Raw genomic sequence first — 19,857 nt, forward strand, 5'->3', positions numbered from 1 at the left:
AGCAAGCCTTTCTATTTAGCTTGAGTCATTTGGCTACTTTGTTTGTTTGGGGTTTTTTATTTCATTTTAGGTATTCACCATATGTCACAAACCTTAACACAAATTCATTGCACAGCATTTAAGACTTGTAGTTCACTGTAAACTTCTTAGTATGTTAAAAAAAAGATAAAGCCCAACAAAAAGGTCAGACATACACATATGCAGGTTGATCTCATCTCTTACCTTGCTGTCTTTGGAAGCAGTAGCACCACTCATTGTTAGATATCAAACTGTCTTTGTATGTGTCACAAGAATTGAAGAATGCCCTGGTGCATGGCTCGTTCTTGTCAAGGTAAATGCTTCCAAGTTCTGACTGGTCCAACAACAGATCATAGTTCGTATCCAGCCTATTAAACATCCAGCCCAGGGAGTCTTTGCAAATTGGCAAAATGCTGGTATCAAATCCTAAGAGACAAAACAAAAATAATCAAAAATTATATAGGAGGAAAGCTGGAGCAGCTGCTTATTTTATATTATATAGGAGGAAATAATTAATTATATAGAAGGAAATAATTTTAAATTATATAGGAGGAAAGCTGCTGCAGCCACCACAAAAGAATGCTGCATCATGGAAATAGCTCTGGTGGTACATAGCTGACACAAATAGTATATGCTATTGAAATGCACATAGAAATTATATGTCAGATTCAATTTTAAAGACACTAAATTAATCTGCTAAAAAAATCAATCCTAGAGTCAGCCTCAAAACATTTAGAAATATGAGTTTTCATGTCAAATGTTATATATATAGCACACACATTATGTACAGTAATAAATGACGGATAATCATTTCCTGGAAAAAAAACTAATGAGGAATTTAAGTGATATTACAAATCAGGAGAATGAAAATTAAGTGGTTTGCAAAGTTTACAGAACTAAGAAGAGAATAAATTCCGGGTAACTTCTTGGAATCCCTGCTTGGATTTTTTTTTATTTTTTTGTTCTGATAACATACATTTATATCTATGAAAAACTAACATAATAGTCAGTCTCAGCAATGCTTTGAAAACTGTATTTTATCTTTAAATGGTGTACTTTCTGTCTTGAAGGAGGCCATGTAAAAGATGATTGCTAACAGCAGCAAGCTACTAGTATCATACTTACCTATACAACTTCCATCTTCCTAAAACACTGCTTGAAAAAATGGCCAAATGGAACAGGCTGAGTTAATTATTCCTGTAGCCAGACCTCACACCTCCTATTTATGTTTCCTGCATAAACTTTAAAGTACATGCAGACTTGCCTATGGACATGAAAGGGAAATGCAGAAACCACCAAGCCTCTTGCCTGTGTCGAAGCTGTGACCTGCAGATGATACAAACACACACTTTTTCTGCTTCATGCCCTGTGGATCATGCCACAGGCCCGTGTGGCCAGGCAGTTGAGTACACACCCTAATACAGAGCAAGATTTAGTGCTACTAAACATAATTCTTCTCAAAAGTTAATTCTTCTTTAAGTTAAAACTGAGCACTAAAAAATGTGATTGGTAGAGATGGCTATAGAAAAGTTGACATGAGAGCCCACAGGAATTCCCAGTTTCTACTGGTGTTGAAAATCAAGCCTGTCTGCCTTTTTTGTTCTGACAACGGTAAAGAAATCAGAAAAGTGCTTCTATACTGCAAAACAGGTTTAATCCAGTAATTGCATTTAGAAGTCATTAGATGTCCTTTTAGATAGATACCTATATGTGGAAATGCCTATTCTGTGGTAGAATGACCATTTCAGAAAGGAAAAGAAATCTGATACCATCAAAACTCCCTGTGCAAGTCAGACAAACACATAAAAACCCTTTCCTCAGAAATTTTAAATTAACTATGATTTTTCATCAGGGTGATCTCGCTTTTGCTAGTTCCCTGATGATCTGTTGCATTAATTATGATTTTTGTTTGATAGAAAGAAGACAAAAACAAAGCAAAAAAATTTAAGCGAGCCATTTCCTATTTATGAAGTTTTCATGTATTTAACACAATTTAAAAACATACCCCAGCATTCAGCCAAAGATCTCTTTTCCTTTGTCTTCAGCCCCTGATAAAACATCAGCACAAAACTTACTATTTTTTCTGTGGATTACAAAGAGCAGTGAGATACAGGACCCAACTGAATGAATAAGGATATAGAGTAAATGTCTTATGCAACCTCATCTGTAAAAGGTATCAGAATTATTCAAAGGTGTCTCTGATTAGAAAAAATCTGGAAGATTCCTCCATCTTAAAACATTTTTTTCTAAGGATTAATGTTCAGTGTAACATTATTTACCTGTTAGGTTCTGTTCCTGAAGGCCTCTTAACACTTTCTCTCTTAATTCTGCTTTTAGCTCCTCATGACCTTGGTTACCAAAGAGGTCAACATGAAACATACTTCTGCCTATCCTGCCTTTTGTGCACCTGCATGACAGGAGAAATTATTCTTGCACTCACAAATTTTTTCTGAATTTAGCACTCTGGCCAGCTCACCCAAATCTAATAGACAGGGCAGAAATAGAGCAACTATGATTTTAATTAGTAAGATGCCAACTAGAAGGGACTTGAGGATAAAAGACACTTTAAAGGTGTATTTAAGGATAGACTTTGTGGGTCAAAGTAATTGAAGACAATACATCTGTGTGTGGAGATTCCAGCTTAAGTTTATTGAAAGAGGCATCACCTTCAGCTTGGGACAAAATATTTTTAAATTAGCATCTGTGGTTCATGTTGGCAAAGATCACATTGTAAAATATTTGTATTTTAGGATACTCAAAGACAGTTTTATGTTTTTAATAAACTATACTAAGAAAAAGCAGAAACCTTCCCAACATCTGCTTATTTGACAGAATAAGCTAAGTTGGAGGAGACCCACAATGATCGAGTCCAGCTCCTCAGTCAGTTTCAAATTCTCCTCTAATTCTCCTCAGTCAGTTTCAAATTCTCCTCTAAGAAGAAATAAATTTATTTGAAGAACAGTGAAAGAGAAATGAACATTTCAAAGGTGTACACAGCACTAAATTAAGGTTGGAACAATATTGTACAACTGCACAAAATTTTTTCCCTGTCTTTTTCTTGATTTCCTTAACTATCATTAGCCTGTGACTGGAGCTCATCCTTTGCTTCCATTCCTCAATTTTTTTTCTCACTTCTTTCTATATAGCTTTTAGATTTTTTAAAAAGTGATGTCCCACCAGCATCTTCTCTTTTACATGTTGCATAATTAAGGACAAAGCTTGCAATTAAAAAATTTGCATTGGAGTCAGCAATATAATTAAAAGGCAGATCATTTTATTACAGATCACTGATACCAACAGGATAGCACCAGAAAAGTGTTATTATGTTCTAATATTTTCAATAAATCCTGTGAAAGTTCAACGTAACTACAGCTGATTATTTAAATATAGAGTATCAAGTCTGATATTCATGACATACTCTTCCAAGAGGATAGGAATATATTATTTTGGTACACCAGAACTAATAAACCTACTTCAAACAATAATATTTTATGTAAGAAAAGCTTACATTTATTAAAACTCTCATAACCTATCTGCTAAATAGCATCAGATACTGGAGGAAAAAACTGTGGATCATGGAGTCTTTCTACTAAATAACTGTATGATTTAATAACTTCTAAAAGTGATTATGTTTTATCTTGAAAGTATTTATGTTTCTTTTTTAGAATTCAACTCTGAAGTAGTTTGTATTCTCATTTACAGTCCAGGAATATTTGTTTTTATTACTAGTTTTTTGTTCTTCCTCTTGTCTAGTATATACAATTTTAGTGTGGTAAATAGAGAAAAATCACATTTTTTCTTAGTTTTCATTGGTCTTGTTTGATCAAGCCAAAAGTCTTTCACAACCATCAGTCACTGCAATAGAGAAATGTCTGAAACCTAAGTAAAATATTAGTTTTGCTCAAACAAATAAAATAAATAAAAATGGCTCAAGTATTTCAGAGGTAAACCAGTCAGGTGTTTATAGAGATAGAAGCAGCTTTGTTTGATATAAAATAGAGCACTCCTCCTCATCCAGAGGTACTACACCACAAAAAGATCATCACTTCAGGTCTATATACACATTACCAACTCTTTTAGAGATTATAGTGCTAAAATTCTTGGCTCATTTTAAAAGAACTTTTACTGAACTGTCCAAACTTAAAATTATCAGAAGTACTTTCTCTCAACAATGACTTGCTTCCTCTATTATAATATTGATGAAATAATACATCTTGAAGGTGATATACTTGGGTAAAAGAGTCAGAAAAGCCTTGATGTTCATATCTAGAGTTCAATATCTGCTAACATGGTTTGACACATGAAGGCATCAGCTGATACAGAACTAAGAAACAAAAAATCACCCGGTGACCGAGACCTAGGAAATTACTGCCCAAACCACATACTACATATATTATCACTTGGAACACCACCTAGAATGCTGGTTTGACACATTTTTCACAGTTGGAACAGAAAGCAATAAGCAGAACCTAAGGAATAATTAGTATAATTGAATGATAGTAATTTATTCTTGATGATTAAGTAGCAGGACATTATGCCAAGGAGTGCAAAAACTGCTGCTCAGATGACTAAATTATGAAAGATGATTTTTATTTTAACCACTTACTCAAAATCTATTTCCATATACCATAATGAAGTGAACTTTTATGCAGCTATTTCTGAACACTATCTAAAAAATGTACCAGCTCATACTCTTTTCCTGGTCAAAACAATCCCAAGGGAAATGCTATTAAGAAATATAACCTTCCTCCATGGCTTACATACTGGGCATTCAAAACATTTGCTCAAAAGGAACTAACAGAAATGCTCCTCTTTCTGCTTATTTCTCTGGGGAGAATTTCAACTCTTACCCGCTTTCCAAGGCAAGACTACCATTTGCCTGCTTATTAAGCACATAAGAAATGTGTACATTGAGGAAGACAACTTCTGAAACCATGTGGAAATCAGAACAGCATATACACTCACAGGGCTCACATATTGCATTATATAGAAATATTTATCTAATGTGCCAAGAAATGCACAATTTTTTTCCAATACCAGTGTGCTGTCTGAAACAATAAAAGTCTCAGGCAAATCACACATGTGAATAAACACACATGCTCTCTTTGCCAGACTCCTGGCTGGTATCTAGACCATCCATTTTACCTGTTCAGTGTGCAAGCTGCACAGCAAGAAAGTTTTCTTTTGTAATGTTAGTAGAAAACCTTCAGTGAACAGCATCTCACAGCTGAGACCTACTGTGCACAAGCTGGGAAAAGGTTTCCCTTCCTAATGCAATCAGGACAGAGCACAGCAGGAAAGACTAAAATAAAGAGGACAAAGCAGCGGTGAATGCTTTTGTACTTGATCACAAAAGTGGTGATCTTGGTGAGCTTCATCTGGCTCCACAAGAGCCAGGAGACAGAATCAGGCATAATTGTGTCCCCTGTCTCAGGCTGTAAAACATTCCTGATGACTGTGGTTACACAGACACGAGCAGAGCCCAGGTTAGGGCAGGACACAGAATCCCAGAATATCCTGAGCTGGAAGGGACCCATAAGAATCACCAAAGGCCAATTCCTGGCCCTGGGGAACATGGGGAAGGTACCAAAGGTATTTTGATAAACCTAGGAACACTGACTCTCATGTCACAACAAAAGGTACAAGAGGAAAGAAATAAAGTACAACTGCAACACTCCTGTGAAAGTTTGCATTCTGAAGTCTCTTCCGGTGTTTTAAAGAATTTTATATGGATGTGGGGGCGGGGGTGGGAAAGCAACACTAATCCTTTTCCTAGAAACTATGTTTCCTAATAGATTGATGGATCAGATGAAATTTGTTACTTGGGACACCAGACTTACCATTTTATTAACAGCAGTGACTGTTAGAGGAAAGCAGATAACTGAAAACAAAATAAAATAATAAAGACCCACATGTTTCACTGTATATAAGGATAGTTGAGTACAAAAGATTGAGTCAAAACCAATTTCAGCCAGCAACACCCGATGTGGTACATTTAGAGAATTAAATTTAAGTAGAGATGTATTCATTAAAATTCCTGTTCAGAATTAATTCTAGGCTGGATTTCTTCTTCCAGACTCTTCCATTGAGGATGCCTTTGCATGAGCTACCCTGACACATGCAGAAATTCACTGGAAGGACTTTTCCTTTCTAGCAAACTAGAACTATGGTTCAAGGTTGGCAGCCTGTTCAACTCTGCAGTTCAGCTTTATGGAACATTTTCTGAAATAATCTCAGGAATTAGACAAATTCTCAAGCCATCAGTGTTGTGAAGACACCAAAATACTGTTTAACATCACAATCCTAGGAATTCTTTCCTTACTCTAGGAGTAAGGAAAACCCAATTGTTCTCATGAGTTCTATCTGCACCTCATGGTTTTCAAATATGCTTTGGCAGTGAAGATCAGGGAAATATAATTTAGCACTGCATAGTATCAGTTTGTCTCTTCATAAGTAAGGAATTTACAATAGTCAGAATGAAATGAAAATCTTCAAGCAAAAATTGGAAGTTGCTTATTTTATTTACTTTTCTTTACAAAATGAGTCTTTTCCTCCCATAATTTTGTATGGAAATTTGTTAATTTTACTGTAATAGTATCTTCCTATACTAGTTCCAGAAAAGCCACTTAAAATTAATTTTCTTTCAGAATTCTTGATTTTTAAAGTTATTTTCAAAATTATTAATGTATTAGACTTCAAATAATGATATTTCCAAACCATAAGAAGATTCTCTTTTATTACTTTTGGCCTCAGGCTTTTCATATTCTAACACAAGAAGGTGCACAAGTATTATTCAGAAATAGACTGCCTGTTAGCAGAAATATCTGTGGGACTATGGTATTGTTTGTGCTTTACATATGATGCACTAATTTTGTGTTCTAGAACACAAAATTAATATAGAAATAGAATGAATATTTCAATGGATTTTAAAGTTATATAAAATGCCACTTGATTTTTTAACTCTGCATATTCTGACCCACAAGTGAAAAATAATGGGGGTATCATTGTAGTATGGGGGTCAAACATGCTTTTCCCCTTTTTGTCATCTATTTACACCATAAATGGCCTGAGGAAAAGATTTAAGTGTATATGTAGCATCTATATTATTGATACTTTTAGATATATTACATTTGACCACATCTGAACCCAAAAGAGATTTTGGAAATAATACCCTATTATTTTTTGAAACATCCTACTCTCAATTACATTCTGCTTTGGAAAAAAGTTTAAGTAAGACAAAATTACCTTACTCTTCTAAAAACACAGCAATATAGGCACCTGACATTTTTAACTTTTTAGCAGCATATTGATGGCTCTAGCAGAACACTACTGTTTGGTTTGTTTAGGTATATTAATGATTGTAGGGAACAAAGTGGATAATTTAATAACTAGAGCAACTCCAAACTTTAACCACATCTGCCTTGGTCAGAAGGACTGTGCTCAAGTCTTTTAATATATCCCATACTAAATGCCACCAGAGTGATTGGAATATGAAAAAAAAGCTATATACAAACAGACAACCAGAGATGATGCCACAAACTGCTTCTTTGAATGCAGAATGGTTTTTCAGTGAGGAAGGAACTTCATGATAAGAATACAGGAAAGCCTAGGGGAGAAGGGTGACAAAACAGATTTTTAACTCCCCAAGGGAGCTGAACAACTCCAGGGATCTGTTACATGGGACTCTGAAAGGGTCTGCTCAGACCATCAAGTCTCATGGGCTAGGTGTAAAGACACTATGCATGATAAGAAGCTCTTTGCAAGTTTTATTTGTAGCTGTAGCTTTCAGGCATCTCCAAAACAGGGACTGGACAGCCCTGGTACACTAAGATATCAATATGGCTGGATGCCTTGATATACTTAGATACCAACAGGCCTGATGTCTTGGACCTCTTATGACTTTGGAAACAGACATTGAGGGACATTACTTGAGAACTTTGCTCTGCAAGAACAGTTTTAAGAACTTTTAAATGGTATTAGAAAGGACATTACTATGTTAAATGGTTGTTATATTTCATGGGTTTTTATGTGTTTACAGGGACATATGCCTGTAAACACATAAAAAAGTGTAAACACTTTAAGTGTAAAAACTGTAATCATTATTTTATGTAAACACATAAAATAATGACACAATATTTTCTTCTAAACAACAGACGTTCATTTCTCATAAAACGCAGTATGTATTTTGCTGTCTTAAATAAGAAATTTTGAAGTACAGAAATTGACACAACAGGAAAAAAATACAGCACTAGTAAAACCAGTTTTAAAAAAAATTGTACATTCCCAAATCTACAAGTGAAAAAAAACTACTACTGAACATACACTCATTCAATTGCTTCCTGTCTATAGATGGACTGCCTTCCCACAGTAGTCTGTCAAATTATTGCAAATTATTACATATAAATATTGGCTATTTATAAAATCAATACTGCACAAATAGGATTTTAATATCTAAACCCAGTATTTTTTCACAATTAGCTATATCCAATTTGAGTAACTGACCACAGTACTGAAACATGACCCACTGAACAGTTACTGTTCAAATGTGAAACAATGGAGGCATTTGTTGAATACCTCTTTTTTGAAAAGAAAAAGAAGAAAATATTCAGAACATTTAGGACAAACTGAATGCCTCACATGTAACCATTTTGTAAAACTTGATTTGTTTTATTTTAGTAAAAAGAAAATAAACATCTCAAAGCCCATCATCAAACTTTGAACAAATTTAGAAGCAGTAATAAATTAATACTTAGTACAACATTCCAAATTCTGGTACCATGATAAAAACCTAAGTCAAACATTTATGACAGAATGATGTTGATATGTAACTGAAAGTCAGTAATATGCAGGAAACAGAATTTTCCACAGAGACTGTAATCTTTTACATGTTGATGAAAAAGAGTCTTGCAAAAACTATTCTTAGCCATCCAAATCAATTCTTGATTCTATCTCTCTAAAAATGGTAGAATAGCATGCAATCTAAATTGTGCCTAAAATTTCACGTACCTCCTACAATATGTGCAGATTCTGTACAATGCTAGAAGAGAGAATGTTATGACTTTGAAGGCTTCCAAAATTGAGTGTCCAAAAATCCGTAAGATTCTTGCATTTTTAGCCTCACATATTAAAATCTTGGCTCTTAAGTCTAAATATAGTCTTTGCTTGCTATTGTAAAGTAAAAATCTGCAAACAAACTGGTGACATAACAAATATGACTGTATTATGTCCACATACACATCATGGTACAAATGCCTGTTTCAAGTAGAGATTGCAGGTCATATCAAAACCACCTGTGTGCTTAAGGAAAAAAAGCTAAAGGAAAAATCTCACTCTTTGAGGAATTTTGTGTTTGCACTACATCTCACTGTATTCAAAGCGTTAATTATGAACTTGACTTTCTTGCATTATATGGAACCAAATTTCCTGAAATATTGACTTGTTATTTATGCAGGACATAATACTTAACAGCTCTGCAGTTGCTCCTTTATCATTGCCCAAATTTCAAAGTAAGCATTCAGCAGGAAACAGGACCCTACATGATATTTCAGTAGTTTACCTTCAACTGAGCAATGCACTAACCTACATGATTAGATACTCTATAGCTAAAAAAAATGTAAATTCTTACTTAAGGACTGCAAAATTTCTATTTCTATTGTTTTCACTACTGCATGAGAAGCAGATCACATGCCGGTTATGGGCACCAACCAGAATGTAAATTGGAAATATATAGGTTTAAATGTCATTTTTTTTTTAATACTAATAAAAAGTGGCACTACTATTAAATATTAAGCCCCGAATGTTTCGGGGTGTGTCCTGCCTGGCTTCGTCTGGCCTCGCTGCTGGACCAAAGGTGGCAGCTGTGGCGTTTTTCACCCCAGTGATGCCTTTGGCTGGCTGGGTGCTGCAGCTGGGCGCTCAGAACAAGTCCAGGTAAAATAGGAACTCAGTTTACCTTTGGTGGAAAAGATTCAGACGACAGTGAAGAGAAAAGGAGCGGGTTCTGCCGTGGAGCTTAGATCCAGAGTTTTATTGCAGCATGATAGACTTCTGAATGTGGTATCAGCTCCAGCCAGACAGGCAGAGACAGACCCACGGCAGAGACCCCGACCGCATGGTCTGGTGTCCTTTTTAAGCCCCGGGGACAGGGGGAGGGGACGGACAGGTGAGGGCCAACCAGGTGTGAGCAGGGGAAGGGTCAGGGGATGTGGACGCTGGGACAAACCAATGAGCCCAGGCCTGGGGGGGCATCTGCCAATCACTCGACGCCTTGCTGGAAGGTGCCAGGCAGGAGGGCAAAGGGGGAGGGGGAAAGGTTGGCGTACCTAAGGGAGATGGGATAGGTGAGAGCAAATGGGACACACTGCAACACACTACTGTATTACCACTGTACCTCAGAAACAATTTTTCTCAATGTTAAGAAAACTATTCCCAGATAAGACAGAATCATCTTTAATTCATTCTGTTTTACAGAATTATTCACATTTTCTTAGCATGAAAAAAATCACACAATGAAATGACATTGCCAATTATGTGAAATTAATGGATTTCTTGAAAAGTAAAAGAAAAAGTAATGCTACAAATTCAAACAATCAAAATCTAAAAAAATTCTCAAATATTTAAAAAGCTAAACGTAAAATAAGTAAGGTAAGAAGCCAGTGGTGGCTAAGTTCTGTGAAACATACTCTGGAATAATTCATAGCTTGTTCTTCTTACTAATAAAAGCTAGAGCTTTCTGGTTTATGAAATCCTATTTCCCTCCCCTCCCAGTAGGACTTTACTTTTGGAACTATTAATGCACACTTCAACTGCTCTTCTAAATTAGCCCTTTGATGATTACATTTTAAATTGTAACTATTTTCCACAACAAAAAATTATATTTAAATATTTGAGGGGGTTAAAAACAAATTATGCCCCTACTGTTTCCATTTCATTAGTACTCCTGAGTCTTTTCCAATTTCAAGTATAACCTTAAAAATTCCTTTTTACTTACAAGCTTCTTTTCCATCTGTTTTTCCGTACCAGTACATACATTGACATCAACTAGCAAAGATGGGTCACACATAATTTAAGCCCCTTTATTTTCTTTTAATTTGATGGCATTCACAAATGAAAGCATTGTGAATGATAGCTGTCCTGCCAAATGATATTGAAAGTCTGAAGTGAGTATCTTGTATTAGTACTAAGCCATAAATAGGAAACCAGCTCCAGAAGAGCCCAAAGTTATAGTTTTGTACACTATATGTGCATGTCTATCTAAAGCACACGAGAATATGGCAGGTCTTACCAATGGAAAAACAAATGAACAGAAAAGGATCAAAGAAAACATCAAATAAGACAAACAGAAATCACTTACTGCTTCTTTCAGGCCTCTGAACAATCCTAGTCTTCTTATTCTGAATTCCACTTTCATGAAGTGCCTTAAACCAGTCTCTCAATCTGTTTGCAACTTCCCTGAATTCCAGGTCACTGCACACTGAAAAACAAAATGCAGAGTTGTTTAAGGTTTTTTCCAGGGTGCTAAATAGAACTTTTCAAATTACGCTAAAAAAAATCCCCCGACCCCCACAAAACCCCACCATAATAATACAAACATATATGTTCCACAGCTTTTAAAATTTATTTAATTCAGCTGCACTGCTTAGGTATGCCTTCAGAACTCAACAAATGTCCTGAGAAATAAATACCTGCTGTATAAAGGAATTACAAAATTACAGTTGCCAAGGAATAGAAAAATTCCTTAGCAAACTACTATAAACCTGCAGCACAGGTATTTTTACACCTTACTGCAGATGAGGTTGAGACACCCAAGACATTTTTTGTCTTTTCATTTCTATGTTCATTAAGGCAATACTAATCCAAGCCCTACCAGAAGAGGTCAGAGGTGTAATTTAGGCAGATAATCATGAACACTTAGCCTGCTTTCCTATGCTAAGGAAAAGAGGACTTAGGATTGCCAGCAAAAGTATTTCAACAACATGATGGAAGTTTATACTTCGAATGGAGTTTCACAAGCCAAACCTGTGAGCACATAACAGCAAACAGGTGACTCTACAGCCACTTGGTGATGGAAAGGATGGATTCTTTGACCAGAAATAGCAAAGGCAGAAAAAGCACACCAGACCAAAGAGAGCATCTGTAGCACCAAGAGCAGCAGATTAGCAGCAGACTGGCTGAAGTGCTGTAAAGTACTGGCAGTTTGTACAGAAGCCAACAGAAGTAGGTATCAGAAAGAGATGTGCAGTCAAGAGGATTATTCAGTGAGAAGACAAAGAAAGGGCATGCTTGAAGCAAGTAGATATCCCTCCCAGAACTCCATCTTCCCATTTGTTTGGGAAGACAAAAGAAATAACACTGTCTGGAAGATGAGAAGAGCAGAAAATACAAAAAATGTATCTCTGCTCAGATAACAAAATACTTTCCACTGCCATTCGCAATAGCTATCATTTCCAAATTGGGATCCCTTTCCAGGTCTACCAGTAACCAAATAAGCCATGACCTGAAGAGCTCATACCTAAGTTGTCTGAGCTTCACAGTGACACTCTTCATAATAAATCTCCAGTTTGCTTACTTTTCTTTTATTGTGTAGCAATCCAACACATTTAGTGACTTAGCTTTTTTAGCACTTCATTAAATTGCACAACACTATGAAAAACCTACTTGTATTTTGGAATAAGATAGAAACATATAATTTTGTCAACAACTATCAATGCCTGTACACTTGCATGCATTTAAGCACGGGATTATTTATTCTTTACTGAAGTCCCACTTGATACTTTGATTCTATCCATGAAAGAATGAAAGACCAAAGTACAATTCATCCATCCATATATTTGCATATGTTATGGACTGATGTTTTTATAAATATTGTATTTGTGCTTCTCTATTGCATAACAGAACTATTTCTTTTCTGATAATTTATAGGGAACTGGGGAAAAAATAATGATAAATAGGCATGTGTACTAAAAAATGTATTACAACAACCAGATGAAAATGGTTTCCTGATCCAAGACTACATATTCTAATTCAAACATGAGGGATTCCTATGTTTGCTATGGTGACACCTTCCTGTACCAACTCTTGCAATCAGCTGACAGGTCAGCACAAAGAATCAGCTGTTAACTTGGGACACTCTGCTCCTCTTTAATTTCTCCTTCCATTACAGCTGTATATTGGTTTTTATGGCCAGGTTTTGGTAGCAGGATGCTGCAGGGGTAGCTTCTGTGAGAAGCTGCCAGAAGCTTCCTCCATGTTCAGCAGAGCTGATGTCAGCTGGCTCCAGGACAGAGCCACTGCTGGCCAAGGCCAAGCAAATCAGGAAGGAGATAACATATTCATGTTCAACTTCCTTTGCTGTAACAGAGATGATCAACCTAAAAATCCATTCACCAGAAGGCTACTTGCCATTGAAACATGCTTGCTCGAGGTAATTCTGTATGATGAAAAATTATATTAATTAGTTGATACATACTAAAAAATGTTTAGGAACTTTTCATGCCAGTGATGAGCTTGTAAAGATACAGAGTAGTGAAATGATTGTGCAAATTTGTCTGTACTAATTTAAAATAGGTCAAGATGAGGTAATTCTGGTCTATTCAGACTATTATTTAACCTGATAGACTGGGAGATGAATCTTTAATGGTGAAAGACAGACAGTAAAGGTTGTAGAAGGTTAGACAGTAATCAAAAAATGCATATTAAATCGCATTAATCCACTCAGGAACCTGCCAAGAAGTAATTCTGTTTTTGTATAATGCCAATGCAAGGCAATCCTGCTGTTACAATCAATTTTAGTAGCCATTAAGAGAATTAGTACAAGGTAATACGAAGTCACTAGCTCAGAGGTTATGGGAGTCTGCTGTCATTTCAAGCAATGAGACTGTCTTCTAAAATTAACACTTATGGCTATGCAAAAATGAAGGTATCAGAAAATTTATAGGTACTTAATCCAAATATAACTTTATGATAAATATTATTTAAATGTTAGGTGGAACCAACTGTTCAATCTGTTTTCACATACAGTAAATGTTATGATTTATGTCGGCATTTGAAACTACTTTACAGATTGGAAGTAAAATATTTGAAAATGCTGTATCAGCCTGAGTTCTTTAAGTGCCTTTCAACTCAAGTTAATTAATGAAGTAAAAATAGTGCTACTGAAAGCTGTAAAGACATGCAGAAGGTGTTTTAGCACTAGCATAATGTCCTGAATTCCCTAACATATTTAAACCAGCCTTAGCTTCCTGACATAAGAGAAAGTAAGTTATTTTAACAGTGCTCCCTTTTTATGTAAACACAGACACAGAAAAAAATTACCCATAGCTTAGTAAGTATTGAATGGACATGGACATAATGAGCACACTGCAATACTGTTATATCCAAGAGTAGCTTTTGCTAAGTGAAAGATCAAAAAAATTATTTAGGAAAAAAAAAAAGGCAAGAAACACACTGCACACTATGCAGATGATCTTCCTCAGCACACAAAATCTCATTCAATCAGGCAGAACTACACTCAAATTCATGTATACAATAAAATAACCAGGAAGTAAACATAAAGAGAGTATCTAGAAAACTTGAAGAACGGGGTACACATCCACCATGTTCTAGAGTCAACTAGTAATTACTCCATGTGAGATGGGCAACTGATCAGTCAGTGCGTGCTGAAGCAAGACTTCTTGCTATTCAAACTTTTTAAACATATTAGAATCACTGCATATGACTTACAAAAGCATGGAACTCAAAAAAACCCCAATATGATATTGTTTGATTCACAGAATAAATATGTTAATAAAATATGTTAAAAGGGACCTCCAGAAGTAGTTCAGTCTTACCCTCTACTAAAAGTAGGTCTAGTTACATCAAGCTGCTCAGGGCAGTGTCCAGTCATTCATGGCCTGTGACCATCAGACAGCGCATGTGAGGGTTCCTCAGTGTTTGAGAGACAACCCCTCTTTGAAAGGAACTACTATCAACTGTTCTGTAGCTCTATACTGTTCTCCCTGAAAAGTGTAAGAGTATTTCCTGTGCTGTAACTTGAGGATTGCAGCCATCTGTCCAGGATTGCTAGACACCCAGAAACCTGGTTAGAGCAGCAATTCTGAATCAGCTGTGAGCAGGATTATTAGGAGTTGTCCACAGCTGATGCTCATGCAGCCCAAAGCCCTTTGACAGCATTACCTACCAGTCATGTACTATCATATGGCTGCACAGGAAACGCTGAGCATCTCATCTGTTCCAGCATGAGCATTTAAACCTTCTGAAAATCCAGTAATCTTGAAACTGCTATCAGAACTCAGTGCTGCCTTTAAAGACATTACCTACTATAGTAAGCTGGAACATTATAGCCCATGTAACTACTCAGTGACAGCACTCCACAAGTACCCTGCCATTCTGCAGAGGTTTTTTTAGGAATTTAGCCCTGAGGAACTGATTACTTGGACTGAAAATTGCAACCTCCAGAGTAAGGGCTAGTACCCTTGTGACTAACTCTAAATGTCTAAGAATTGCATGCAAGTGACTTACAATTCCTGCAATATAGAGCAGCACTTCTAGCTCTGCATCATCTGTCACAAATGGGAAGAGTAACATATGGCAAAAAGAAATGTGCTAGCAAAACCCAATAAATTTGGCAGAAGCACAAAAATCCCTCCAAACCTGTAACTAAAGGATGAGACAGTCATTTCAGTCATCTTTTTACCATCCTGGAAGTACAGTTAGAACTGGTTTGGTTTTTTTAAAAAAAGGCTCTAAACTGAAAAAGTTCATGCATATATTTGTATTTCTATAAGCTGATATTCATCAGCCATCTGTTACCTCTAGGGCCAATGATTTCAGGAAGATAATACCTTGAAATTAACTAATAAAAGCATTCTGATTTCCTTACTATTTAACTAAACAAAATGAATTTTCTACTTTGGTTAGTCTGTTTTATGAGATAATTAATACAAATTCTGCAGATACCGTATCAGGGAACTGCAGCTGCTTATTCTTACTGCCCAAATTAATGTTCCATACAGACATTCTGCACATGATTAATGCTTCATAAAATGCAAAATGATTTCAATAAATTACATTTTCATAAAATAAATCTGATCTTTTTGTGTCCTCACAGTTTTTAAAGACTTCACATTTAAACATAATAATAATTTCTGAGTGCAGGAAAAATACTAGTAACCACAACACACACAATTTACGTGCCAAGTTACTGTCTTCAACTTAAAATATGTGGACTTACAAAGACATTGCAATTAAGTAAGATAATACTGATTCTTAAGTCTCTCAGAAGTATTACAGACCTCTTGTGGAATTTGCTAATTTATTTTCTGGACAGTCAATGTATACAGCTTCCTTTACTAACTGCTGCTAACCTTTAGTGTTGGCTATCATTTCTCATCGTGCTCTGCTATTCCAAACTATTCATTTCTGAGGATGAAAATGATGTTATTAATCTGTAAATTGCATATTTATGAACACAGACAACAAAAGAAGATAGCAAAGAGATGTTCCACTCTAGTATGCTATACTCCAAGATAATTTTCAAATATTTCTGTATATTCAATTGAATCCAGTATTTCGTGTAATAAAAGATATGGGAAGTATCAAACAGGGACAGACCAAAAAATTGTGTTAGTGGTGAAAGCTTTTAAGGAAACCATAACCTAAAGGTATGGTAATTCAGCTTTAAGGATTCCTGAAAGCACTACACAGCTCTGGGACATAGTCTGGACATTTTCTTACCTTCAGGATCATGACTGACTGAGACCTGCAAAGACTTTTGCATTTGACACACAATCCCTTGCAACATAGTAGACAAAGGTAAAAAGATCACTGAATAATGCTCTTTATAAAGAAAATATAAAAATATGTATATTATTATTTTACCATTTCCAATTAGGTATTTTCTGAAATCATAAATATTCTGTCCTGACAAAAGACTTTAAAAGTGCATTAGAGCAGGTAACCATGCAAAGAACCTAGAAGGGACTGATGGACCTTTCTTTTGTGATAGACAATTATTGCTCCTCATTTTGACTATCTACTGGTTTGCACCTTTTCTCTCTCATGGAAGGGCAGGAGAAGTAAACAATGGGCTGAAGAATCACCCTTTAAGAGAAATTAACTACAATCTGCTCTGCAAGTGTCAGGCATAAAAGAATCTTACATCATATTGGATCCCTCTGAAGTCTAACAGATCTGAGGCTGTGTTGCAGCAATTTACTTTTTTCATATTTAGATTGTTATCTAATGCTTTAAACCACTTTGTATTTACTCTAACCATTTGCTTGTGTGTTTTTCTTGAATGTTTAATCACTAACATTACTGTCAATCTCATAATATTGTTCTTTAAAAGAGCACAGTTGCCTGTAGACCTTTCAGAGAGGACCAAGAGGGAAGACTTACTCCAATTTAGTTAATTATTTGTATCTTCCCTAAAGTAAGGCCAATAGAGGTAGGAAAATTTTTCTCTACTATTGAAGAAACCTATGACAGTTAATTCATTATATAGTAATGTAACAGCAGAACTCAATTCCCCTGGCCCAGAATCAACAGCCAGTGAGATGCAAACTCTACTACACTACCACCACTTCAGTAAAATTAGAATGCTGGTTAAGTAAATGTAATCTGCAGCTGTGTCTCCATACAAATTCACTAATCAAAAGTGTAAGGAAAAATTCAGAAACTAATGAGTTTAAAAAAACATGGTTAGGGCACAAATACCCAAAATGTTTACAAATGCATATATGAAATATGTTAGCAAAGTGCAATTATGTTTTGCTAATCTATGCATTCAGTACTAAATGGATTGTTCATGAATGTCTGGTGTAGATCAGGGAATTTTTGTGAGGAATTTTTATTCATACAGATAGGAATTTATTTAGCCTCGCTAATTTCTAATGTGGTTATTACTGTATGTATTTTAAATCCAAAAATCTTGCAGTACCAACAGTGATCCTCATATGTGCTACAGAGAAGGCTTTAACACACTGAATGTGACACAAATCAGCATCAGATCCAAACCAGACACCATGAGGTATCAATCTTGGTATCATGGTATCATTCCAGAAAGTTCTTTCCCAGCCATAGTCTCTCTGCTGGCTACCTGTACACAGTGCTGTCCGCATGTCGACTTCGCAAGTATGGAAGTTTTCAGAAGGAGCAGCTCACAGAAGGCACAGATCAGCACCATGTCTATGCAGAACCAAACAAAGCCCTCTTAAAATCCTTACCCTATTGAAAACCGTAGTAAAATTATTGCTGACTTCAGTACAAGCAGAATTTCACCCTCAATTTGCTGCTGTCTAGACCAACTACTTGGTTCTTTGAAGAGTAACACTGATCAACACAGTAATGATTGTTTAAACAATTCTGTTGACATTTTTCACAATGAAAAATTATATTTAATAAAGATTGCAATCTATTAAAAGGAAAAGATAACCTTCTTGTTTAAAGAAATATGTCATTATATTTTGAAAAAACCTACACAAAAAACATAATGCATTTTAGACAAAATCTCTATAATTAGAATGTACATTGTTTTTCCACATGGTGATTAAGAACCTTTCAAGGCAAAAAGAGTATGGGCAATTAGAGATGCCAGGTAGTAATCTATTCAGTTATAATTTCACTTGCTAATCATAAGCCATGAAAGGCATTTATACTAACTGGTTGTGCTGATTATCAGCACCGTTGCCTACAGCTGAAAAGAACTGCCAAGTATCATCAACTGTGAGCCTCTTCACCACTGCATCTGAGACTTCCAAACTACTGTCCTAATAATGGCATCACTGTTTTGCACTCTTTACAAAATCTGTAGAAATCTTTAAACTGTCAGTGACATCAGCAAGAGTCTGAAAATAATGCATCAGTACCTGAGACTTAAAAGTGAAAAAAACAAAATTAGTACTACAATTATTTTTAGAAATAATTAAATTCCTTCTGGTAGTGGTTTTGAAGACATCCTAGTAAGAAACATTTATAGTGCAAAATTATGTCTATTTCTCACATAGATTCTTCCGCTCTCTGTCAAAAGACTTTTAACATAATTTTCTAGCTGTTATTCCTTTTGTTACTGAAATTCAATTTCATGCATGCTTTTCTCCTGCCCCTTTTGGGCCGTGCTCTTAGAATTATTTTGTATTTCTTTAAACACATCAATAACTACAGAGAAACATATCACAGTGATACCTGAATCTCAATGGTCATACAAAAGCTCCTCATTTCTTTGACAACGATCACCATTAAATCAACATGGCATTACAGAGTCCTGCCAGATTATCCTATTCCATAAGGCCAGCTGCATCACTAGGCTATTTAGGTAGTTTTAAAAGATACAAGCCCTGACAGCCACCTGTGAATTCACTGTGGTCAAACCCCATGTTTTGTTACCACATCACTGAGCTCAAAAATTTGTTGCTTTCCTGTCTGCGTGGCTCATTGCCTCACTTTCAAGATGTTGATATTGCTCCTCAATGATTTTCAGACAACAGCAAATTCACATTTAGCAAGGTGAAGCTGAGGCACAGCAAATGTGTGCAGAGATTACTGGACTCAACAGCAACCACCACCATCAAAAAAATTAAGTTGTAGTGTAACGAGTCCAAGTTTAAGAGTTTCTCCACGGCTCTTATTTCATTCAACAAACAGAAACCCTAGTTCCATTTAGTGGGAATTTGTCACTGATTTCAGTACCAGTTTTGCATTCAGTGAACATGAAAAACCTTTACTGCTACTGCATAAAACCTCAAACTTCCTCCTGGTTTACAGTTGTAATTTGAAGGCTATTGCTTGAATACCTGAACAGATTTGGGATCTTATTTACTTGCTGCTCTCTGCATGTATTAA

The 19,857-nt window shown here is 35.7% G+C and overlaps 1 protein-coding gene across 1 annotated transcript in view; it reads right to left on the reverse strand.

Annotated features, from left to right (window-relative positions):
* The window catches only part of SPOCK3 (SPARC (osteonectin), cwcv and kazal like domains proteoglycan 3), a 167,290-nt gene that overhangs the window by 10,698 nt on the left and 136,735 nt on the right, over nucleotides 1–19,857 (reverse strand). The window contains exons 7-8 of the mRNA XM_036382411.2: nucleotides 11,372–11,491; nucleotides 223–444 (exon numbers count right to left, since the gene is read on the reverse strand). Of these exons, the coding sequence (XP_036238304.1) occupies nucleotides 223–444; nucleotides 11,372–11,491 (342 nt within the window). The remainder of the gene's footprint in view (nucleotides 1–222; nucleotides 445–11,371; nucleotides 11,492–19,857) is intronic.

This window comes from Molothrus ater, chromosome 4 (genome assembly GCF_012460135.2).
Source record: "Molothrus ater isolate BHLD 08-10-18 breed brown headed cowbird chromosome 4, BPBGC_Mater_1.1, whole genome shotgun sequence".
NCBI lineage: Eukaryota > Metazoa > Chordata > Aves > Passeriformes > Icteridae > Molothrus > Molothrus ater.